A 24,790-nucleotide genomic window follows, 5' to 3' on the forward strand; every position below is an offset into this window, starting at 1 on the left:
CTTTCTCTCTTGAGGATTGTAAAAATGTCTCAGCCCTACATCCCCAGACATGAAAATGATTGAAACTTGGTCTCCTACCTGTTCAAGCTTCCAAATGTATAACTTTGACAGACTTACTTGGAACCCTATTTAGTGTATAGTTGGTTGTTTTGAGTGCTTCTCCCCACAGAAAAATTGGAAGTTTAGACCTCGAAAACATGGATCGAATCATGTCCTTCAAGGTCTTATTTTTTTCTTTATGCCATTCCATTTTGATGTGGAGTCCCTGGAGTAGTATACTGAGCAATAATCCATGATGCTTCAAGGTAAGATGCAAAGGCCCCCTTGTGTTGTCTAGTCTTTGTAAACCTGCCAAAATACTCACCACCCCTATTTGATCTCACTATTTTAATGTTCTTTTCAAGTTGGTTTTCAACTTCAATTTTGTATATTTTAAAACAATCAAGAATATAAGACTTTTTAGATATAAGGTACACATAACAATATCTTGAAAAATCGTCAATGAAGGTGACAAAATACGAATTACCACATATTGTTTTATTTGGGAAGGGGCCACACACATCTGTATGAATTATCTCTAAAAGTTTTTTGTTTCTTGTGGATCCTAATTTTCTATTATTGGTCATTTTCCCTTTGAAACAATCGATGCAAGTTGGGAGTCTTTCAAAACTTGAGAAGGTTACTTGAATATAATTGCATGTTATTAGGACTCTTAATCTCAGCCAAGTAAGAACGTGATTTTCTCAACATGATAACTCATAAACTGAGTTACTAGATTGTTGAGAACAAGAAGTCATTCTCCTTGACACTCATAAACTTACAATGAAGCCTTGAATACATGCATAACATGACATTAAGGATATATCAGTACTTTTACATGAAATTTTAGTTATAATTATCATAAAATTCAAATGGTGGCTGTAATTCTATATGGGGTCCAAAATTTGGTTATTTTTCCAAATTTCCCATAGTTAATAGTAGGGGGTATCCAATAAACAGAAACTAAAAACATAACTTTGAAGTCACTTTGTACTGTGGTCTAGTGATTCCTCTTTCCTTGGAAGTGAGATGTTTTTGGTTCGATTCTCGTCGAATGCGAATTTGAACCACATTATTGTTGGCTCATTTTAAGGCTTAACCCATTCTTAACCCTTTAATATAAATAATATCGTTTATTGTAAAAAAGAAAACATAACTTTGAAAAATGAGAAGCGACCACAAGCCAAGCTAAACGTAGTGACCATGTTTGTAGTAGTGCGTCATGCCTCTTGAACTAAAGTTCATGGACACATAATTATTAGTACTTAAAACAATCTCATTTATTCATTTACATTTTGTACTATGGTGCATGCAACGCAGGCTACCTAGCATGCCTGAATTAATCATGTCCGTCCATGTCCTCATGAATACTTCTCAGCAATACTTTGGAGGTGGTAGAACAACTCCACTGGTTTAGAGAACATGACCATGTGATCAGAACCTTTTATCACTTTCACTTCATTTGGGGGATTGTACTTGATCATGTAATTTTGCGCATCCAACGCAATCGCATGGTCTTGGTCGGCCACGATGAATACTCTACGAACTGATCCATACTTCTCCTTCGTGAGTTTTATTACATCATAATTATATATAGGAAAAGGTCTCACCAATGATAACGCTAGATTTAAATCCTGTCCATTACAATCATAAAACAAGGAAAAGTTTAGCTAACCAATATTGGAAAGCCCGAACTTATTTTTTGAAACTATTAGCGCTCTACTCTTACACTACATCTTATATTTCTAGTGTGTGTTAAGAGAACACGATAAGGTTCTTATATATTGCAATAGACACATTTCAAGACTTACCTGTGGTGGTGAGAGCTGGTACAAGCTTGTCGCCATGACCTTAGGCCCAAAGAGAAAGGAGGTTGCAGGGTTGTTGGTCCCGTTGTCATATATGTATTGAGTGTCCATAACGTCAGATCCTTTGGTAACCTATACATTTTTAAGAAAATTATTTTTTAGTTAATTTCCCTTAAGTAGGATTCCAAATACAATGAACAAGAGATCATGTTAAAGTGTTACTTGTGACAGATATTTAAAGAAAAATGTCATATTCATTCATCACATTCCTGTTAGTACAGCATATCATCAATAAATTGGGTATACAGTAAAACCTCTATAAATGAGAATGTTGGGACCGATAAAATTTATTATTTTAGAGTATTTATAATGTATAAAGAATTTTTTTTTTGCGATATTAAGATAATTTAAGAACAAGACGATCGTTACTTAGTTCTATGATTTAGTAATATTCTCTTTCATTGTAAGTGAGAGGTCTTAGGTTTGATCTTCGCCAAAGGTAAATTTGAATTATATTATTGCTAACTCATTGTGAGGTTTAGCACATCTCATCCACCTTAGTGTAAATAATATTGTTTGTTAAAAAAAAAAAAACAAGAAAATCAAGTGTTTAAAAAAATTAATTTCCTAGAAGATAAAGTGCTCAACTCGTTCATGTATGACATCTCATTTAAAAGGAATTAAAAATTCTACATTGACTCATGAGACAACGGGAGCATTTTGCCAGTATAAAATTGAGCATATTTCTTCTGGTTAAAAGATTTGCAAACAATGGGTTCGACAAAAATATTAGTTGATCACTAAACACTCTTAAAAGTTCAACCTGATATTTGTCGGATGAGATGAAGGATAACAATGTTAAGAGGTTCAAACCCGCAAAGTATTCCGAGTTTGAAAAAGTATTGTATGAGTGGTTTCTCCAATATCAAGATAAAGTGAATATGACTAGAGAAATGATCTTAAGTATGTACAATGAATTGTATGTGTTATTTCTTTCATGTATTTTATCAATTATTATTTTATATATTTGTTGTGCCTTAAACGATTTTAAGAAAAAATATTATCTTATGCATTTAGCGAGTTTAATTATTATCGTAGTACGTACACCGAATCGAATTGGAATTGAAATTTTTTATTATTTAACCGAGGTTATTATTTTATCAAACATTCATTTATCAAGATTCTAAAGTATTAAACGGAACTTTTAGACATTTAGTATAAATATGAAGTTCATTACCTCTGCATATGCAGTTGAGAAATTCAATGTAGGACCATACATGACAGCCGTGACAAATACTGCAGCAGCGATTTTCTGAGGGAACCTCTCCATGAAAATAGATATGACTGCTCCACCCAAGCTGTGACCCACAAGGACAACCTTTTCATTTGGTGGTAGAGACACCATGACCTTTGTCAAAGGCTCGACGAATTCCGATAACGAAGGGAGTTGTTGTACCTGAATCGGGTTGATCCCGGATGCTCCCAAGTCTAGAGCTGTGACATTGTGACCTGAGTCCTTGAGGAGAGTTGCCACCTTATACCAGCTCCATGCTCCATGACAAGCTCCATGTATCGATACAAAATGTTTTGGACTTTGAGTTTGGTTGTGAATGTTGGAGGGCGGGGATGGGGTTGAGGTACTAGCGTTTGCCAAGAAAATAAATAAAAGGACAAACAAAAGGAGCTTCTCTGTCATGTTCTCCAATTCCAATTTCTGTATCATTAACTCACAATTTCCTTGATTTGGTTTGCATCTCTCGTCTTTTATTTATAGAAATCGATCAGAGAACTAATACTTGGGTCGAAAGTCAAAAGCCTTGACATGAGCCATGACATGTATAGTATTCCCAACTCCAATTTGCTAGAAAAGTAGTTTCCTAACTCAGAGCCACATATTTTGTCAAGGAGAAATGCTAACGAAATTCTCTTAAAAGTGGGATTCTTTTTGGATTCCTATCGCTTTATGTTTTTTGCACAATATTTATAGTATTGCCACGGGAATTGATTTTAAATTGTGAAGTGACAAATAGTTCATAAAAAGTCCACTTTTGAGAGAGTCTCCTTAGCATTCCTCTTGGTCAAGAACCAAATGGCGTCTTACGTGAAATGATGAGTAAGGTTTGTTTAAGTTTTAAGAGATATGCGTCGTGATTCAATGCTAATTATATTAATATTATCCTCATTTAATCACTCGTGTAATTGTATGAAGGCCTTCTACAAAAGACGTCGATCCAATTAAAAGTTAAAGTAATATAAGTTCTAATTTGTGTTGTTTGATCGGTGGTGTGGATGCAAATTTCTTCCTCCTTGATCTTGGACAAGATTGCACCTATAAAACAATTTACACCTTAGGTCAAGGCCAAGAGCCTCACGCGCCCACGATGAATGAGGGGGCTTTGGCCGAAGAGCCTCCGATGCCAAAGTTAGAATTTAGAGAGAAAGTGTTTGATAATTTTGGAGAATTTTAGCAAGAGAATGAGAAGTGTCTTTTGGAGAAGAGAATAAGACTTTTATAGGGGAGTCCCCTTTGGAGAAAAGGTGGCCGGCCTTTAAGTGTTTTTTGGGATGTTATTTGGTGATTAAATTAGCAATTAATATATTAATTAGGTATAAATATATTAATTGGCTAATTATCATAATAAAAGAAATGTTTTGGGAGTTTTTGGAGGTTATGTAATGATAACTTAATTAATTAGATAAAAGAAGGAAACAAAGAGGTAAATATATATGGAATGCGATAGGTTTTAGGAATTACCTTATAAGAGGGATTTGATGAGATGATTTTTGAATTGTTACATTTTTTTGGCACTTTTGACTTGGCTGAGAGATGATTGCCCGCTGCTCACGCGTAGGAATCTCATTGTATCTCAAGGATATTTTTATCCTCTTTTGTTCAAAAATCTACATATCGTATTGTGATTATTTTTGGCTTCACAGGTGGTGGGAGACATTTCACGTTATTCAACATGGTTTAATGGTCTGTGACTTTTTCTGTACTGCTACTACGAATATCATTTCATGCATCAACGTTGGACTCTCCAGTTGTCAAATGCAGCAAGGCACTGCATGTCATTGTTAGCAACAATATTTCACGTTTAAGCAAATATATAAAACACGGTAGAGCGACATACAGAAGGAAGAGAGAGAGAGAGAGAGAGAGAGATACCACACGGGTAGAGAGTTGAGGTTCTACAACGTGGCGACATGTGGGTCCAAGATTATTGGTCCCACAGAAAGATGGAATGGTACAGGACTAGTCAAGGTCCAGGCTGTCTTTCTTAAAAAAAAATTATCATTTTTAAATGGCTTATTATATTAACATTTTATAAATTGTTGAATAAACTCCATATATTTAATACATTTCATATTTGTTTTTTCAATGAAAAATTATCTTAATACACCTCCACATACTTCCCCATAATACCCTCACACCTCACATTCTCAATATACACCTTACATTTTCTACATGCACCCTATATTTTCTATACATCTTACATTTCTCTAATCTTATAAAGCTTTTAATTTGGACAAAAAATGCCGACTAAAATTTTTGACAAAAGATGCCGCTGGGATTTAAAGCATTTGTGGGTTGTTTTCAATTCCACCATTAAAACTCATGTTGTCTGTTTTTAATATTTGGTGATAATTTTAGGTGTTTAATTTTTCATGTAATCCATATGATCCCTAAAAGATGAATACGAACATAGAAACTTGAATAACACAGTGATGCGATGAAAGTTAAGCACGCAAATTAAACCCTCTTGTTGTCAAATTGTAGTATAAATGTAAGTAGGGATCGTTCTAAACCGGGGATTAGGAGGGCTTGCTAAAACCTCTAAACTAACTCAAAAACATAAAAACAAAGTTAAAAACGTTTGAATAGACTTAAAGAACTCAAAACAGGTTCACAAGACTCAAAATAATTTAAAGACACTCAAAACTGCCTAAAAACACAAACTAGGCAGTTTCTGACTCTAACACAACTTTGGACGAATTTAATGTTTTGACTTAAATCAAAACACTCTAAAACACAAACAAAACAGATTTTAAACACTTTGGAACAAGAAAGTAAAATGGGGGTTTTGATTTGGATGAATTTGAGATAAACAAGCAAGTTATAAAACTAGGCAGATTATAAAAGGAATTTGAGAAATAAAATGATGGATTGATTAGTTAGAGGTCCGTTCTTCACACATGACACACTTGTACATGAATCAATTTCCAATTGCTTTTCAATAAACTATGATGCTCAACACCCCAGATTAACCGTGATGCACAAATTAACCCTCAAATTTTCCTTTACTCATTGAATTGGATGAATGCATGCGACAACCCAAATCATTATCTAAAAGTCCCCTATATGAATGCATAATAGAGATACAATCAGAGATCATTACGTTCAATGAAAATCATAAGTGTTGACGAGACAATTATAACTATGAATGCATGATACAATTGCCAAGAATTCAATTAACGCGATTGTGATAAACAGCCTTCACTACTCATGAATATAAACTTGTAACGATTAGGTGAAACTCATTTATATTCTAGCATCTAATTCATGCATGAAAACTAAGTATGCATCCTTAATAAACATACAAGAATCAATTACGAATAAAATAGATAATTGAATTGCAATCACAACTTATCAAATCACAATTGGAAGAAATCAATTCAAATCTCAAGCATGTTCATGGCTTCAAACTTCCCCCTAACTAAATAGGGGTTTAGCCACTCATAATTGCAACAAAATTAGAAAATAACAAAGTAGACATTGAAAGCAAGAACGAAGTACACCTAAAACGCTCCAACGTTCCAAGCTTGAAACGCTAAGGACCTTTGTTTTCACCACCTTGTTGTAGCACAAGTGTCTAGAATGTGTATGGATATATGGATGGAATGGATTTACACGGCTAAGAGATGAAAGTGTATGGATTGGTGAGATGTAGTATGGCTAGATGAATGGATGGAGGTTACTACAAGGAAATTGTGTTTGTGAATGAAGCTCTTTTGATGGATCAAGATTGTCCTTAGGAAGGGGAATGGTGGATGTATTTATAGGCTAAGGAGAGGACCACTTCAATTCATGTGCAGTTTGTATGGGTGTGTGATGTCCATGTTTCCCTTTACATTTGCACACACATGACCTCCATCATTTCAGCCACGAATCAACCCATTTTCTGCCCATGTGTATGTGTTTCCTTTGCCCATATGTGTGTGTTTCCTTTGCCCATGTGTGTGTGTTTTTCCTTTGCATTTTGCACACACATATTCTTCATTATTTCAGCCAACAATCCACCCATTTTCTGCCCATGTCAAACTGTCCATGTCATGCCTTTCTCTTTGTGTGTGTGTTGTCCATGTTTCTTCCATGTGCCTTGTTCATCTCCTAGCTGTGCATTTCCACTTGCTCCAAAGCCAAATGAGTGCAATCATAACCCCATTTGCTGCTGAGTGTTGATGACAAAGCAAAACACAAAACAAATGCCTTTACTTTCTCACTTTAGTAGCCAAATCTGCTTAGCCCGTTTCTGAACCTTTCAATGTTACAATGCCCATACCTTCTTCTAGAAAAATGATATTAACAATCCGTAAATTGCTCCAGAAAATAGACATCCGTAGCTTTCCAAGCATATAAGGCTCATTCACTCATTCATTCTGAGCTGTTCGTAACATGCTTCCAAAGTCAGCTAATCTGCACAGACAGTTTTGACGAATTTGTTACTTAATAACTCACTTGTGCTACTTCTCTTTTCTTTGCTTGATAAATCACACAAAACACAAAAACATAGTAAATAGCTAAAAAATATAAGGAACTAACTAAGAAAAGACAAGTGAATTTTATATAAAATATATATAAATATGAGCTTATCACACAGCAAAAGCAAGATTAAATAATTATCGATGTCGTCAAAATCACTAAAACAATAAAAAAAATATAAAGTATTACCTCATTTGAAGCTTTTGAAAAATCAGTTTCGTGTTTCATTCATCAAAAATAATTTTTCTCAATCAACACATTTAAGTCATGTTCCAAATAAAATATGGACTTTAGAACATGTGACCTAACATATATCTCTTGAAATCCAATAATTTAAGTGCAATTTTTTTAAATGAAAGGATGATAATGAATTAGGCGAGTTGAGCTACACATAAGTAGGCTTGACAATTTCTGACACGACCCAATAATCCGACATGACATGACACGAAATTACCAGGTGTTCAGATCAACACCTCAAGAACTAATAATCGACTCAAAAGCCAAAAGTCCTGACGTGTACTAAAGTTGAAACATATTGGGAACTCCAATTTGCTTGAAAAGTAGTTTTCTAACTCAGAGAATGTTAAAGAGATCAAATTTTCAAATTAAATTTTATATACCAAACAATGTAGTTGTGATTGAATTATTAATAAGTGTTAATTAGCATGTTTATTCATATTGGTGACACACTATTTAATTTGCAAATTTAATTTAAAAATATATTAGTATACAAACGTCACTGCTGACCTCCATTATACAAATGACGTTTATCTTGACCAAGCTAACTAAACTAGACGAAATCATAGTATCTATACATTCTGTGAAAAATCACAGATCTAATCAAACCAAAGAATATAATGTTTGAAAAGAATGCTAGAAACTTAGACTTAGGGAATATTGCTAGATTTCTAATGCTACCAACACATTATAAATTGGCATGGACTATTTTTCTGATTTAGATTCATAAATATAGAAATTTAAAATTTTAGTGTGGATAAAAAACTTGAAATTTGGGACCACCCATTTTCAAATTTAAATTTCATGTAACTAGTGTTAGGAGTATTAAGATCCAATGGTTATGAAATGGACAAATGTCAAAAGATTATGAAGTTAGTTAAGTTGGTTATATTGTTACTTAGAGTGTAAGCTACCAAATGCTATTATATATAGCTTGTAACAAATCATTGTAACTGATATGAAAATATACTACAATTCTCAACAGATTCTTCTCTCTAATCTCTCAATCTTCTACTTCTCTATCTCTTTCTTCTTTCTTGGTATAACCTTCTTCTTCAATAACCTCTAATGGTTTACAAATAGAAACACAAAATGCAATAGAAAGACAGAATGCAGATAGAGGGATCAAATAAAGGATTTCATGAATATAAAAGCAAGCCCTAGACCAAATGCAGCTAGGCCAAGGAAAGAGAGGCTAAAATAGTTAAGAAACATGTCTTCGTCATCCCCAAACCCAGATGCCAGTAAGAAGCATTTTGCGCTGATTGCCGGAGCCAGTCACGGAGCACGGTGCTGGTATAAGTTATCAGCTCTACTAACCTCTGCAGGTTACGATGTCACAGCCCTTGGCCTAGCAGCATGTGGGGTCCACCCAGAAGAGGTTATATGTATAATCATGCTCTAGTATCGTGCAGAGGAGCTATATATTACAACTGGTTGGCTAACATTGTTCGTTTTCTCTGTGTTTCTTGATCGGTGATTTATTAATTAATTAAAAGGATTTAAAACTAGCATTATCCTTGTTGAGATTCTGTCCTTTAGGGTGTATTCATGATGAAATAAAACTCGCCAATGAGAAATATGGGTCAGTTCGTAAAGTGTTTATTGTGTGCGATCTGTTGGCAGAGGTGGATGGTCAATGAAAATCCGCCGAATGAAGTGCAGGTGATAAATGGTACTGAACACATTGTAATGTTCTCTAAACCGCAGGAGTTCTTCTCCTACCTCCAGGCGATTGCTGAAAACTAAATATTCATAAGAAATGATCGAGTGTAATTTCTAGCTAGTAACGAGCTGTGATAGGGTTTTTACCACCAACAAAGGTAGGGATAAAAACACTTAAATTACTTACAAGAGTACAAGGTAATTGTAGTATAGTCGGCTCTAGTAAGGTTGTTCTCCACAACGATTTAATGAATAATTTATGTTAAACCAATCTCAGCCTCTTTGATTGGTAGGCGGGCGGCCTAAGCCCCCTACTTAAGATACATTCATAAGGGGAATTTTATGTTGCCGTGACGCTTTTGTTAGGCCGACTACTCTACCATAAGCTACTTTTTGAGAAAAAATGTGATTTTGTTTAAAATAATAAAAACGAATTTAATAGAAATAATTAAATAAATTGGTAAAATAAAATAAACTAAAAACAACGGTTTTTGAAAACTAAATTGTAAAAGCACTAGGGTTCTGCCGTTACCTTAACAATCTTACGTAGTTTTTCTAATTACTTATCACTTATACATGCATATTTGAAGGTTAGGTTTTTCTAAAGTATGCCTACTTTGACCCCCAACATAGAGCGTATATCAAACATGCAACCATCTGTGGTATTCAGATCAAATCTAAACATGCATTATTCATGAATACTACTATGAACCCATTTATTAGTGTCGCTATGATAACCGATAAGAAACGCACATTACTGTCAGATATTCAGGAAAATCTGAAACAAAATGGATGCAATGGCGGATATAATAAGCGATAGAATTGTCAACGTCAGGAAACGAATTTTCCGACAAAAAATATTCTAAAACCAATAGAAATTGTGTTGGATATAACCGATAGAAAATATATTAATAATGAATAAATAAGAGTATTCTCTATCGAATAAAACCGACAAAAAATACTCTAAAATGAACAGAACTTGTGTCGAATATAACCGACGGAGAATTTATTAATAATGAAAAAATAAGAGCATTCTCTGTCGAATAAAACAATCAGAAAATATATTAATAATAAAAAAAAAATACATACCACTTTCTGAATTATTTCTGTTCCTTTCAAGTTGGTCTTCCCTGCATTCACTGCATTTTCCAACTTTAAGACGTGCAACGTTCCTCTAAGGTACACCATATCCAGAATGAATATGGAATCTACGCGTATTATTCTACTCTACGCATTGACAATTCACACTCCAGAAATATAATTAGGGTACTCAATGAGGTAGAAGTTTCACTACTAAATCGTCAAAAGAACAGCCCAACTCAAGAACACCAAACGGTTGGGAACTACTTGCAACATACAGTACTAATTGGATAAGAAAAAACCCTCAACATCACATAATTTATTTCAGAAATTAAACAACTCATCCCCATGAACTGAAGAAGAATCATCTCTTTCTACTGTTTAACTTCGGTTTTCTTCTTCTGCCAGAGACGGTCCAAACCACTGTCGGCCTCTCCCTAAAAAAACAAAAGAAAGCACAAGAAATCAGAGCAGAACAGATGGAATGCCAAATTGCAAATAACCGATAAGAAATTATAAGAGGATGCTAATTACCGATGAAGAACAACTGAAAACCTAATAAAACAAAACCTCAGTAACCCAACATCAGAATAAAATGTCGTACCCAGTGCACAAGGCTCCCACTTTACGCAGGGTCTGGGAGAGGTGAATGTCGGCTAGCCTTACCCCCATTTATGGAGAGGCTGCTCCCAAGTCTCGAAAACAAAAGAAAGCACAAGAAATCAGAGCAGAACAGATGGAATGCCAAATTGCAAATAACCGATAAGAAATTATAAGAGGATGCTAATTACCGATGAAGAACAACTGAAAACCTAATAAAACAAAACCTCAGTAACCCAACATCAGAATCATGGGGAAAATTCATACTTAGGATTAGAAAAGTTTGGATATTACTATATGCTACACTGGGCTTTTCGAGTTTGACTGTGGGCGTCAACATGTTTTTATTTAAATCTATCAGTAATTGAACAACTTCCAATACTTCGGTAGCAATTGTAACCAGATGTAACAAAGAAAATGATAGCTGAATAAAAAGTGATTGTTTCAGCATAGTTCAGGATCCATGACCGCAGCAACAGTCATTGTGTGATTTGTATGTTATTTTCCTCGTGGGTTTCGAATGCTGCCTCTCAAGTCATCTACTTTGTAATAATAATACAGCTTAAAATGCAGATAGTCGGCCACAGATGAAAACTAGCTTTCACATTAAACTCATCCAACAAAAGTTTAGACAAGATCTTGAACTATCCCATACATTGATCACGTTATCAATGTTGTTGAGACCACAAATCCGAAAAAAGGCAAAGAAAATATAAAGGAGACAACAGCTACAAATTCTGAATGAAGAAATGCTTATGCTTGGAATCATAGGTTGGTAATTCCTATACCTCAATATTGCTGGGAGAGTAAGGAAACTGATGTGGGGTCTCCAGACCATAACAAGTAACAATGCAGCAGTTCCTAACATTCGACAAAGATATCAGAAACTGAATTGTGACAAAAACGATGATAACAATATTTTCGAGGGAAAATATAACGGCAGACTCATAGGAAAGAAGTGTAGAGTCTTTGCAACGGTAAAAAATGGAAGCCACCACATTTCAAACAAAAAGAAGAAAAACAGACAACTCAAATACAAATCCACATACCATACGAACTAACTGCAAAAGGTAGGCGAACAATATGCTTCAACTTCTGGCTGAAACTATAATAACCCTACAAAACAATGTGCATCTCGTCTTTCACAAATCAAGTAAGCAGTACTAAACAACAAGATTTAGCATCCCATTGAATCAAATACAAGTGGACAAGTATTTGATTCAGCGGGATGCAAATACTAGTGGACAAGACTACAAAAGAACTAGACTTTAGTAGCCGTACCGATTTAATACCTATTCAATTCTGAGATGTTGGGGCAGATTAATCCACCAATATAACCAAAATTATCAGTTCAAAGGATTTATTAGCAACTGGAAAATTTCCATCTGCGCATAATGCCGGTCCTATCCTAGATAATCGATATCCGAGTAAACTAAAAGGTTACCTGTAAGCGAATTTTCTGAACCTGGGACACCAGATACTGCTGAAAAATGCCTGAAAAAAGTTGAAAGATTAAATTTTGATGCGAAAACACGAAAAGTCTCCAAATTTGAAGACTGCCCAGATAAAAAAAATCACAGATACCTGTGACTACCAGAAGAAGGACGTTGCAGCTGCAGAGCAATTGGGGTATCAAATCGTCTATGGCCTGAAATATCCACGGAGCCGCGACGGCCACGGCAGAGTAACCGGCGAGTATGATTAAGTAGAAAACACTTCCGAAGACGTTCCTCGACTTCCGGTGGCCGAACAGCGGAGCCTCGTGCATGATATCCAAAAACCTGAAAGGTGAAGTGCCGAAATCAACGGCGGGGATTTGGAATCGGGCGGCGGAAAACGATGGCATTGGCGAGTTGTGTGTGGGAATTGGAGGGAGATTGAGGAGGAAGACTTACAGTGCGTGTCCTCCGGCGATGTTGACGGCAGAGAACCTTGCCGTTCTCTCTCTGTTGACATTTTTAGACACGGATTTTCGGTTCTGTGTATTTGCGAACTGCGATCTCTGCTTTCAAGTTTCAGACTTTTGGAAGGAGAGTTCAGTCTCGGACCCGGAACTCCCCAGAGCTTTGCTAATACTTTTGTTTATTAATTATATAAAATTGCACAAATGGGGCCTGAAGTTTTCTTCTTTTATGTATCTATCCTTTAACAAACAAATATTTACATTTAACGACCCCAAATTTGGGTTTTTTTTTACAATATGAAATTTCAATCTAATTTTCATCCACATTTCCTTCAAATATGAGCTCATGACCTGCACGAGGACCCATTTTCGGATTCATTCTTGTTAGTTCACAAGCCAATGAACCCCATCCTAGGCTTATATTTTTGCGATGTTTTTATAAAAGAGAAGTGAGTTTGGCACTGCCAATTTATTCGCATTTACTTCTCTCATCGTTTTCTAGTTTTAGTAATTAACTAGCTAGTAATGCCCGCGCGTTGCTGCGGGATTACAAATTGATCTTATAGCAGTGTATAAATTTGAGTTAGTATCAGTGTAACATTAATTAATCTAAACAAAATTACCATAGTGAAGGAAAAAAAATTATTTGCTATAGAAAAATTATAGTTTTGATACCTTACAAAGGTAATTTGTTTTAAAAGATTGAAAGCCAGCGGTTTTCAATCTTGAAATTCCACAGCATCCTTTGACTTTGAAAAATATCGACCATCATCGAATAGAACTATTGTACCACCTACAGGAAAGAAAAAACAATGAGTTACTGAGATATTCTTATACACAAAAAGAAAACACTTGACACTGAATGAACAAAATATTCAAACATGGAAAGCATATCATGAGGGATAATCTATCATTTTTGGCCAAGTGAGGAATGATATCTTGAGTACCGAGAGAGAGAAAAAAGTAGTTCTACATTATTTTATGATATCTGTTGGGTTAGTCTTGTATTTCACTTTATTTATAAAATCGACTATTGATATGGTTACAACCTTGACAACATCACCCCTAGTATTGGACGTCCATCTAATTTAACTTAAATTTCTTCTTCAATCTTGGATATACATAATGTTTCAGTTTATGTTTTACCACACAAAAAAAGTGTGAGTCTAAATGGGTTTTATAAATAGATGATAAAACTGCATCTTAGTAGAATCTAAGACAATGAAAATTGAATATTATTTACCATAAACTGACATGCAAATTTAAATGCAAGAATGCAAATGAAGAGATTCGCTTCATCATGTTCAGCAAGGAAATAAATAGCAACGAAAATAGTATGATTTGGTGACCTTTACCTTTAACTTATTCCGACGATAAGGCATTAAAGGTTAACCAAACCAAATTCTGCAAGTAATGAGGTTGCATAAAAAATTTTGCCTCAAAAATTAAAGCCACTATCATACAAAGGTTAATAAGAAAAATCCAACCCAATAATCACATGTCTGAGAAGTGTATTTCAGCTTAGAAAACATGTACGCTGTGTGTGTGTGTGAGAGAGAGAGAGAGAGAGAGAGAGAGAGAGAGAGATGTACCTTCTTGTGGAAAGCAAATGTTCAGGGCTGGACAAAAAGCTTTCGAGATATGTACTTGAGTTTTCTGGTGAAGTTCACACATTCAGTATTGAAATTCATATATATATATATATATATATATATATAAAATAGAGTAATAGAATTCTAAGATAAAAAAATAATGATTAACTTAAAATGATTACACAGTTTCCCAATAGCCATTTTTCTAGGCTTTCCCAATTTTGCTGAAAAGCAAAGTTTTTTGCTCGGTTGAGTGCTTGTGAATCACTCATACTACTAATTAATTCTTCAAAGCATGAATATCCCAATGTTCCTTCAGTTTAGTATAGAACTGCCCAAGGTAATTGTAAACGTTACTTCGATAACAGAGTTAGTGTTGTAGGACTCAGCATAAGGAAAAATCAGAAAGATGCAAATGCAGAAAACTAAATTAGCACCTATAACACATGGAACCTCACTTTCTCACAGTGGCTTAATCTGTCCTCCACCATTTAAGTAACCTGTTTAATTCCAGTTAATATTACTTCCAAAATCCCAAACCCACATGATGGATAATTCAACATATCAAACCACATATTTATTTTTTGAAGCATTAATAAGTAGAAAAATTTACAACCACCAAAATCAAATCAGGATTGAGAACCTGGATTTTATTAGAATTAGGGATCCATTAATACAACCATGCCTCAGTCCAAAACTAATTTTTTTTTATTTGGCCTAAAATAGAAAAAAACCCAAAACTTTAAATTCAAATATTAGACAAATATATTTGAAAAGGATAAAGATTTTAGAGACAAAGTGAGGACAGAGAGATGGGGGAGCACCTTGGGCAAGGAGGTGGTTGACAGATTTGTTGGAGGAGTCAGTCCAATTTTTCACAATCTCCTTCAAGCTTGCACCAACAATTAAAAACAGACAAACACAACATGATTGCAGAACGGAATTAGAAACGATCTAATTTTGGGAAAACCTCAGGCTCGAACGCACGTCCAATGACAATTGCTGCTTGAGTTTAGTAACATTAGTTAAATACAATACAATGTTTGCTTGTATAATCATGTTTAGTGATGCATTGGAATGCTCTCGAGGAAACAACTAAAGAAAATACATAACTTAGTATTCGATAATGCACATTATAACTCATTTTTATGCAGAAATTAAGGTCCCATTTGATAACCATTCTGTTTTTGTCAACTTAAGTTTACTTCTCAAAATGTAACAGAATGCAAGGTTCTCAACTCAAACACACTTAAGTTGACATCTGCAGGTGTAAGATTAGCACTATAATGTAACAAAAGACTTAACACTACTCAAAAGATTCTTGTTGAAGAATTCATGTTCTAATTAGCACTAATCATGACACGAATACACTAAAGTCAAAACTTAAGTAAAAAACTATGGAAAACAGATGCATAATGACAGGGAGACACGAACCTAAAAAGCAATCAATACCTTAAACTCTTGTTTCATAAGCAGCTTGGTAACGCATCATTAAAGCTGCAGCCTCTCCGTTTAAAGCGTCAGAAGGATTGGGATACAGCAGAAGTTGTGGCAACAACACTTCAAATACGTTTGCAAGATCTGGAAACACAGGCATATGTAAGAGAATAAAACTTGGATTTCGGTACTTTCCCCATGCTTATAAGAGAATTTATTGTAAGTTTGGTCTTACAGGGTACAAATAATGATAAACTGACTACAATACTACTTGCACAAATACAGTTCTGTTCCAACACGGTTTCCTCAGAGGATGCGGCTGCTGCAGATCAAGTTCAATCTTGATTCTGTTTTGTATTTAGTTCACATGCTGCTATTTATTTGTAATCCTACTTCTACACGTATATCAATTGTAATTAGTGCAATGACCAAACAACAAATTCCATTAAAAAAAAAACTAACCAAAAAAATCAAATCATAAATCTCAGAAAGCCCAATGCACAAAATTGCAGAAATAGGGAAGGAATCATAATCAAAACAAATGATACAAACACACACAGAGAAAATATATACTTTTATGTACTTAGCTACTATACAAACCGCTCATTCAATTGCCTCATTCCCTTTTCCCCTACTAAATAAAAAAGGGGTCAGTGAATCAATACAAATATTCATTGAAATTAAAAAAATTAAAAAAAAATCCAAGATTTTCCTCAAGGGATATCCCAGAATTTAAATTCACGCTAAACCCATTCCCTAATTCTCTTAATTGTAGGCAACCCAGAAACAAAAAAAAATGAAAAACTTATTCTCAGTATCCAAACAGCTCAAAACCCAGAACCAAAAGAAAAAAACATAATACCTTTGCGGGTTTGGAGCTCTTTTCTTATAATTGTTACAATATTAGTGTTGCGGCTCAATTCGTGGTGTTTCCGTCCGTTTCAATCGAAGGTGGGGCAGCTGGTTTGGGTGAAGAAGAAGAGGAGGATCTGAGCCTACAAACAGAATCACAAAAAGCAAACATAAACATAAAACCCATCTGCAAATCTAAAACCCCAAAAAAAAATTAAAACACCCACACTGAGAAAGCTGTCAAACTCACCAGGAAACGCCAACGTTTCTGGGTAAAAAATTGAATCGGATCTAATTGCACCGTTGTGGATAATTCCTCTGAGAAAGATGGAAGGTTGGAGGGCGAGAAAAATCGCCGTTTTGGAGACAGAAAGCTAGAAAAGTCGAAAGCAGGTCCAGCGATGATCGACACGTGGGAAAAATGGAAACGGAAGGGAAAAAGGGAGAAGAAAAGTGGAGGAGCAGGCGTTGCACAGCGATGGTCGACACGTGCATCCAATGGGCAAAAACGTAATCTTACTGTTCAAAGCAGGTCACAAAGGAGGAAACCAAGAAGAAATCCAGGGGTAAAATTGTCATCACACTGGTCATCCACAGTGACCAGGGGGTTTGAGAGTTAGTATATATGATAAGTTGAATGAGAATTAGAAAACAACATAAGAGAAATATATAATGAAAAAACGAGAGTGTGAAAGTTATTAACTTTATAAAGTGGGTCCTCTTGCAAGTTAAGAATCAAGATCATAACACTAATTATGGTCGATTGGTTTTAACTTTTAAGTTTAGGCTGTAAATGGTAAAATATTATGAGAATAAAAAAGAGTGAAAAAATAAAAATGTCGTTTGCGCAACTTAATATTGGGCCTATAGAGGAGGCCGAATATTCAGATGGGCAATCTTATATGGACAGGCGGTGACATAATCTCCAACTCAAAGCCACCACTGGATCAGTGATAAACCCTAAGGCAGTGACCTCACAACTTCATAAAAAATGAGCCAAATTCCAGGATTTCATCTTCTTCCTCCATTTCTGGTTGCTTGGTTTTCCTCCATTTCTTCGTTTTCGTAGCCCTCCGACTAATCTCACCACAAAAAGGCCTAAAACCCCGATAAAGCTCCGGTTTGCTATGCTGACATTTCTGGGTTTTTCTTCATATCCATGAAGACCCAGGATCCCAATCCGAAACCCAATCCGATTTCCGGCCGACCCGTGAGAAAATCCGGCCAATCAACCGGAACCCAGAACAGGATTTTCATTGAAAACATCTACGAGAGCAGAGCTGAGCCGCGTGATGGAGCGGCGGTGCAGATGACCCTCCTGTTCTTCACAGCCCGTCCGACCTTCTGGGTTCGAGCCTCCAAGATCGCCATTTCTCATTTCCACAGCCTTGCCCACGGGGGAGCTCGGCCGCGCCCGCTTTACGACTTTGAGGTATCGTCAAACCCAGAGGTTTGGTTTGTAAAAGTTGTTTGCACTCTGTTTCTTCGCTCTCATTCGTTGGATTTGGGTTACCTTAGTAAGAACCTTTCGCCTTCGATTGCTTTTGAGGTTATTAAGCGGTTGAACAATCCGAAATTGGGGTTGAAATTCTTTGAGCTCAGTAGGGTTAGTCTGAGTGTTAAGCATAGTGTATGGACTTACAATTTTCTTTTGAGGTCTCTGTGTCAAATGGGGCTTCAAGATTCTGCTAAATTGGTGTTTGATTACATGAGGAGTGACGGGCATACGCCCGATGATTCGGTTGTAGAACTCTTGGTGTCGTCGTATGCGCAGATGGGCAAGTTGGATGATGCTGAGAAGTTTCTTGATGAGGCTCATTGTGGTGAGATTAGATTGCCACCTTTCGTGTACAATAACTTGTTCAATGTGTTGGTTAAACAGAATAAAGTAGATGAGGCTGTTTGCTTGTTTAGAAAGCATATGGGGTCGCATTGTCGTCCGGATAACTGGACTTTCAATATTCTAATTCGAGGTTTATGCAGAGTTGGAGAAATTGACAAGGCTTTTGAGTTGTTCAGTGATATGGGGAGTTCTGGTTGCTACCCCGATATAGTTACATATAACACACTAATTAGTGGACTTTGTAGGGCTAATGAGGTAGATAGGGGATTTCAATTACTTAAAGAGGTTCAATCAAGAATCGAACTTTCACCTGATGTTATAACTTTTACGTCAGTCATATCAGGATATTGCAAGTTGGGTAAGATGGAGGAGGCCTCCGTTCTTTTTGATGAGATGATTAATGCCGGAGTTAGACCAACTTCTGTTACTTTCAATGCAATGATTGATGGATTTGGTAAGACTGGCAACATGGGTTCTGCACTTGCTATGCATCAGAAAATGCTCTTTCATGGTTATCATTCAGACGTTTTTACCTTCACTTCCCTAATTGATGGCCATTGTCGAGCTGGGAAACTGAGTCAGGGACTAAAGCTTTGGCAGGAGATGAATGGGAAAAATGTGTCTCCAAGTGCGTATACTTTCTCTGTCCTTATTAATGCTTTGTGCAAGGAGAGTAGACTACATGAAGCACGTGATTTCTTGAGGCAATTAAAGTGGAGTAATGTGGTTCCGAAACCTTTTATATATAACCCTGTGATAGATGGATTCTGTAAGGCTGGCAATGTTGATGAGGCAAACGCCATTGTGGCAGAGATGGAAGAGAAGAGATGCAGCCCTGATAAAGTGACATTTACCATTCTCATACTCGGGAATTGTATGAAAGGGAGGATGTCCGAGGCAATTAGCAATTTTAAAAAGATGTTGGCAATTGGTTGTGCCCCAGACAGCATCACCGTAAACTCTTTGACATCTTGTCTCATGAAGGCTGGGATGCCTAATGAAGCCCATCACATTAAGCAAATTGCATATAATGACCTCAATTCGGGCATGTCACCTTCAGGAAGAACTGATCATATGAAAGCAAATGCACAAATTCCAGTGGCTGTTTGATTGAAGCTCTACCACAAAAGTGGAATTGGAATACTTCTTCCAGTGGTTGGAGGAGGTCCTTTCACGCGCAATGGTGAATCAAGTACCAAATGGAGCATGCTCTGTGACACAAATGGGTCGAAAACCAGTAAGTACTTTGCCCGTGTTCATTTTGAGTTGGGAGTCGAGACTGTATATTTGCCTTGTCATACCAGTTTTGCTCAATGATATAATTCCTCAATAGGCTGTCCCTTGCACTCAACATGGTTATGCTTGTCCATGTTCCGGCGTTTCAGCCACAATGCATCTGGTATCATGGCAAGGCAGAGGGAGTTGGGAGGGAGCAATTACAGAACTTCATAAACTCGGCAAATCGCTTCGAATCATATAAGTTTTTTTGTGCATACTTGTTCATGTTAATCACTTCATAAGCGTTTTGCTCGTTTCTTTATATGTTGCTGGCTTACCACGATTCTTCCAAGTTATAAAAATCATTGCCACAATCCTTGCTTTACTGCGTTACAGAGAAATTGATGTGCATGAATTCCATTCCATTTCATTGATGATGCTACTTTTACAAAATTATCGGTTGGCCAAATTACACTGTTGGTCCCTGTAATTAGAACGATTTTCCAATTTAGTCGTGTGATTTGTCTACTTCTTCAAATGTAGTCCCAAACACTAACCTCGTTCAAGTTGAAGATGGAAATTTTGACGTTTCGGCACGTGCATCTATGCAACCATTTTCGAAATTTGACATTGTTTTTATACATGAATGAGTATGGAATTATATTCCTTTTTTGGTCTTCCATACGTTTGCCAGAACATTGGCACATAACTATGATGGGTTGCCCAGTGGTTGGGGGCGAATTTTGGTCTTGTATTTCACATGGCACATTCCATATTCAATTCCTGGCACTTGTGAATCACGTGATGGTGGCTACGAATTATCGTGACGAAACTATCAACTGATCTCTTTTTTTTTTGAATAAAAAATAAGAAGTTCTCATGACACATGGAATGAAAAAATTATTGTGAGTTTTACGTTATATTATAATTTATGACTTCCTTTATTTCAAATAAAGCAGGCTAATTGATCTCATAACCTGTTTTTCGTTTTGTATCTTGATTTATAGAGAATTTAAATAAAGGACCTTTTGTTGCTTACATTACAATGTCCGAAAACAAATCGAGTCTTGTAACTTATTTGTGCATCAAGACAGAAACATTACAATCGGCCACTGAACAACGACCCTTTCGTTCACCTTCAAACTGGAAACCCTACTGCAACAGAACATCTCCCAGCCCGAAACAACGATGAATTTCGTTTACATATCCACAACCAAGGCCGCCGTTTCTCTCGACAGACTTACGCGACAACGGGGTACGATGCGCATGTTGCAACACCTGCAATCCAGATCAGTGAAATGAATAAGAAGCTGCACCTCAGTTTCCAGTCAAAAACATATCTCGCATTTATTAGTTTAGCAATCCGAAAAACTTACCACACATGTTCTTCCCGTACTCCATCTTGAAGTAGCCATTGTCCCCCCAGCTTTGTCCCCAAGAGTTCTTGATGAGCCAGAACGGGACGCCGTCTTCCACTCCGTACCCAACTGCAAGAACTGCATGGTTCACATCCTGCAAACATAACACCAGATTAGGATAACATTTTGCTTAATTTTGAAAACACATATAGATTAAGAGTAATGATCAGAAGTTAAACTCACCATGGAACTGCTGCCGCATGTGTCACTGGTGTAAACTCCCGACTTGTAAAACCGGAAACTTTGGACGACCTGAAACGCCACGCTGACCGGCCGCACAAATGCAACGGCATGCTTCAATTCTTCTTCAGCACCCTGCATAATTTTCCACATAACATTACAAGCTGCCCCTTGAAATTTAAAGCATGTCAATTGTCAAAAGTGCTTATAAGCTCTGCTTTTCAGTCCCATTACGCTTACCAGGGTGATATTGACAGAGTCGACGACATGGACGCCAACATTTTCCGACGAAAATTTGCAAGCACCGTCTACTCCAACGTAGGGATACGCAGCCTCAGTGTCAAGACCCCCGTTATACTTAATGTACTCAAATGCTTGAGATGGCAGCCCACCATTGCAGCCGTTGTTGTTGAAATCTCCGGCACAATCCACAAGCTGCTGCTCGGAGAGGGAGATTTGCTTTCCAAATGCCTGCACATACGCTGCCTCGAGAGCTCCAGTGGTGCTGCAGCAGCCATATATTAGTGTCAAACATTTGAAGTACACGATAATTAGTAGGCCTTAATTTACAATTTTCATTCGATGATGATCGAAAATACTCAAGCTAGAATATAAACCTGAATGTCCAGCAAGATCCACAGTGACCTTGATCTTTAACCGGGGTCACTATGCCTTCTTCTTTCCAGTTTTTCTGTACATACACACAGAGGAACAGTCAATATTAATTTCATACCGATTTACTGCGTAATCGGGGCTTCTCTTACATTTTCCATGTCTTAATATAAAGTTGAGAAAACTATTATATTGCAGTAGCAAACGACTACTTGATTTAGCGTCACTCAGTCTCCACTTGATTAGAAAATATCATGCGTTTAAATCTCATGAACGAAAAACTTATTTACCGACTCAGGGAGAACGGCATCAGTGAGCTTGTGGTTGCCCTTTGTGGTGGCAGAGCAGTTCTGAGCAGCTCCCAACCTGTGCCTCGCGAACTCTTCCCAGCTCCAATCAGCAAACCCTGTGGTTGTGATCCGTCAACCGTATCAATTCAATCATAGTTAGTAAATTCGCGTATAATACTTAATTACACAGAAACTATGAGTATTTTATGGGAAACTAATTCGAACGATAAATTTACAACTTTCAATTGCTACACTAATCAAAATCAAATAACATTTACAACAGATCGATCAAACGTGGAAAAATGATTCATTTCAACGATTTGAAATTTATAAATTCATTATTTCAGTCAGTTTCCAATCTTTTTTCTCTAAATTTGAACCAGATGCATCAATAACTCAGTATAATCCAACCCAAAAACAAAATAAATATGATTTTTCTAAATGTTAGAAAAGGGAAAAAAAAACAGAGCGACAGACGTTCCTCCGATCCTCGCAAAAGAGAGCCTTTTCGACTTGGGTCGCTCTTTTTCTAAATTTTTAAAAAAAAAAAAAAAAAAACGAAAGAACAGAGCGACAGAAATGAAAAAGGTTGACTTACGATTAACAGCAAGAGTGTAAGACAAGCCCTTCCTGTTGGTGGATCGAATCAGCTTCTTATTCTCCAAGAAAATCTCATATCGCAGCTTCATCTCCTCCGCGCTCTCGTACTTCTTCCCGTACCTGATTGTTACCAAAACCAAAGAAAAACTAGTCAGTTAACCGGACGGCGGTGATCACTGATCAGGGACGAACTGCTTCGTGCGGGTCCGCTGTCCCACCTGTGAGCGAAACTGGCGAACGAGACGACGTGGCGGGAGCTGCCGAGGACTTGGACGACTTGCTCCTCCAGGTCACGGAGAGAGTCGGACACCAATCGGATTGGGTTGGACTCATCGAAGCTCGACGCTGCCACCCCGCAGCTGATCGCCGCCAGGACCAAGGCAGCGGACAAGAACAGCATCAGCCGCGCCATGTTTTTGCTGATATGTCGGAGTGGGGAGAAGATCGATGGAGATTCTGCTGCTTGAATATTGGTGAGCGGGAGGCCTGGGTGCTATGCAGTTCACAGATTGGGCTTCTTATTAGACCAACCTGACCAATCAGCAGTCGCCACGTTGCGTATACGTATGTTTTTACTGGAATTTTCTTTGGACCTGACTTCTCTGTCCTTCTAGTTCTCATACACTCTCATCCTCTCATATTTTGTACGGTCACAGTTAAGTCACGTCAATATTTTATATTGATTTTTTTATAAAGATAATAAGACAAAAATGAATAGTGATATAAAATATTTATGTGGCTTAACATGACTCGCACAAATAGGAATGGATGAGAATGTATGGGAATTGGAAGGGCAGAGAAGCCAAATCCATTTTCTTTGGCATGGTTTTGACTTTTAGGGTTTTGGACTTTAGGGTTCCGTTGTCGATGACGTACGGCGTGACCTGAAAAGGTATTTGAACCGTTTCTGTTATCATCGACACCAAAGGCATTTTCCTTTTCTTTCTCTTTCCATATTGTTTTTCTCTTGAGTGTACGTTTTGTGATGCAATAGTCGTGAATATTGCAGCAAAACTTGATTAATAATCGCGATCCATGATATAAACTCGTGATCTTTTTTAATGTAAAATCTAAAAGTGTTTAATATTGTTTATCAAAATTAACCAACTCTTTGAATGATTTAGCATATTGGATTAGGTCCCTAACTTGCAAAACCGACACGGTTGGATCAAACGAGGAATTTACTTGGTGAGAATCCAGTGTAATGTCCAATCAAGTTTTGTTGGACAATGTGTCTAATTCTTTGACATCATACAACCCAAACACGTGTTAATTTTCATCTAAATAAAATAGGTGATCATATCAGATTTGATTCTAATCGTTTGATATTTCATTTATTTTCGTTGTTAAATCTACTTTTTCATCCAACTCTATCATTAGGTTGGACTGGTTTGAATCGTACGCTCTTATAAGATTGAATAAGATACAACAATTCAATTTACGCTAGATCGAATGTGATTGCCTAAATTTTACTGATTTTGAATCGATGAAACCACTATAGTAGAGATTCAATGGCAAACTGTATTTACAAATTTACAAAACAAAACAATCATGAGAAAACGATCTTGTTATCCCTAACACTATATGAACCGAATATACTCATTTCACAATATTTCAGTTTGTGGTGATGACTTTTCCTAGCTACGTACTCACGC

General features: G+C 36.6%; 4 protein-coding genes and 1 long non-coding RNA gene across 9 annotated transcripts in view; 1 reads left to right on the forward strand and 4 right to left on the reverse strand.

The window, feature by feature from the left end:
* LOC126606980 (protein FIP1-like) overlaps nucleotides 1-13,252 on the reverse strand; it is a 28,016-nt gene extending 14,764 nt beyond the window's left edge. The window contains exons 1-2 of one of the 4 annotated variants that reach the window (XM_050274422.1): nucleotides 13,086-13,247; nucleotides 12,775-12,971 (exon numbers count right to left, since the gene is read on the reverse strand). In XM_050274422.1, coding sequence (XP_050130379.1) covers nucleotides 12,775-12,958 — 184 coding nt within the window. In that variant the 5' untranslated portion in view covers nucleotides 12,959-12,971; nucleotides 13,086-13,247. Of the gene's footprint in view, nucleotides 1-12,634; nucleotides 12,685-12,774; nucleotides 13,052-13,085 lie in introns of those variants that run through there. The other 3 variants (XM_050274403.1, XM_050274409.1, XM_050274398.1) reach the window with 3 other exon arrangements.
* LOC126607014 (methyl jasmonate esterase 1-like) lies at nucleotides 1,143-6,137 on the reverse strand. Its single transcript, XM_050274430.1, has 3 exons — nucleotides 3,085-6,137; nucleotides 1,851-1,979; nucleotides 1,143-1,673 (listed from the first exon to the last, which is right to left on the reverse strand). The coding sequence occupies exons 1-3, from the start codon at nucleotides 3,568-3,570 to the stop codon at nucleotides 1,401-1,403; spliced, it is 888 nt and encodes a 295-aa protein (XP_050130387.1). The 5' UTR covers nucleotides 3,571-6,137; the 3' UTR covers nucleotides 1,143-1,400.
* A 354-nt stretch (nucleotides 13,253-13,606) lies between the features above and the next one.
* Nucleotides 13,607-17,594, reverse strand: LOC126607021 (uncharacterized). Of its 2 annotated transcripts, XR_007617477.1 has the most exons (9): nucleotides 17,225-17,594; nucleotides 16,985-17,117; nucleotides 16,394-16,517; nucleotides 16,138-16,266; nucleotides 15,510-15,687; nucleotides 14,686-14,749; nucleotides 14,449-14,497; nucleotides 13,769-13,886; nucleotides 13,607-13,652 (listed from the first exon to the last, which is right to left on the reverse strand). It is a non-coding gene; the product is annotated as an uncharacterized LOC126607021 (long non-coding RNA). The 2 variants fall into 2 exon arrangements; XR_007617476.1 differs by having other exon boundaries at nucleotides 13,607-13,886.
* A 270-nt stretch (nucleotides 17,595-17,864) lies between these two features.
* On the forward strand, nucleotides 17,865-20,409 carry LOC126607037 (pentatricopeptide repeat-containing protein At2g06000-like). Its single transcript, XM_050274454.1, has 2 exons — nucleotides 17,865-20,054; nucleotides 20,151-20,409. Exon 1 carries the CDS (start codon nucleotides 18,134-18,136, stop codon nucleotides 19,925-19,927), a length of 1,794 nt encoding a protein of 597 aa, XP_050130411.1. The 5' UTR covers nucleotides 17,865-18,133; the 3' UTR covers nucleotides 19,928-20,054; nucleotides 20,151-20,409.
* A 590-nt stretch (nucleotides 20,410-20,999) lies between these two features.
* LOC126607040 (thiol protease aleurain-like) lies at nucleotides 21,000-23,643 on the reverse strand. The gene is made up of 8 exons (XM_050274468.1): nucleotides 23,354-23,643; nucleotides 23,134-23,255; nucleotides 22,536-22,651; nucleotides 22,251-22,324; nucleotides 21,874-22,138; nucleotides 21,637-21,768; nucleotides 21,412-21,547; nucleotides 21,000-21,313 (listed from the first exon to the last, which is right to left on the reverse strand). Exons 1-8 carry the CDS (start codon nucleotides 23,545-23,547, stop codon nucleotides 21,276-21,278), a joined length of 1,077 nt encoding a protein of 358 aa, XP_050130425.1. The 5' UTR covers nucleotides 23,548-23,643; the 3' UTR covers nucleotides 21,000-21,275.
* Between the last annotated feature and the right edge of the window lie 1,147 nt (nucleotides 23,644-24,790).

This window comes from Malus sylvestris, chromosome 2 (assembly GCF_916048215.2).
Source record: "Malus sylvestris chromosome 2, drMalSylv7.2, whole genome shotgun sequence".
Classification (NCBI taxonomy): Eukaryota; Viridiplantae; Streptophyta; class Magnoliopsida; order Rosales; family Rosaceae; genus Malus; species Malus sylvestris.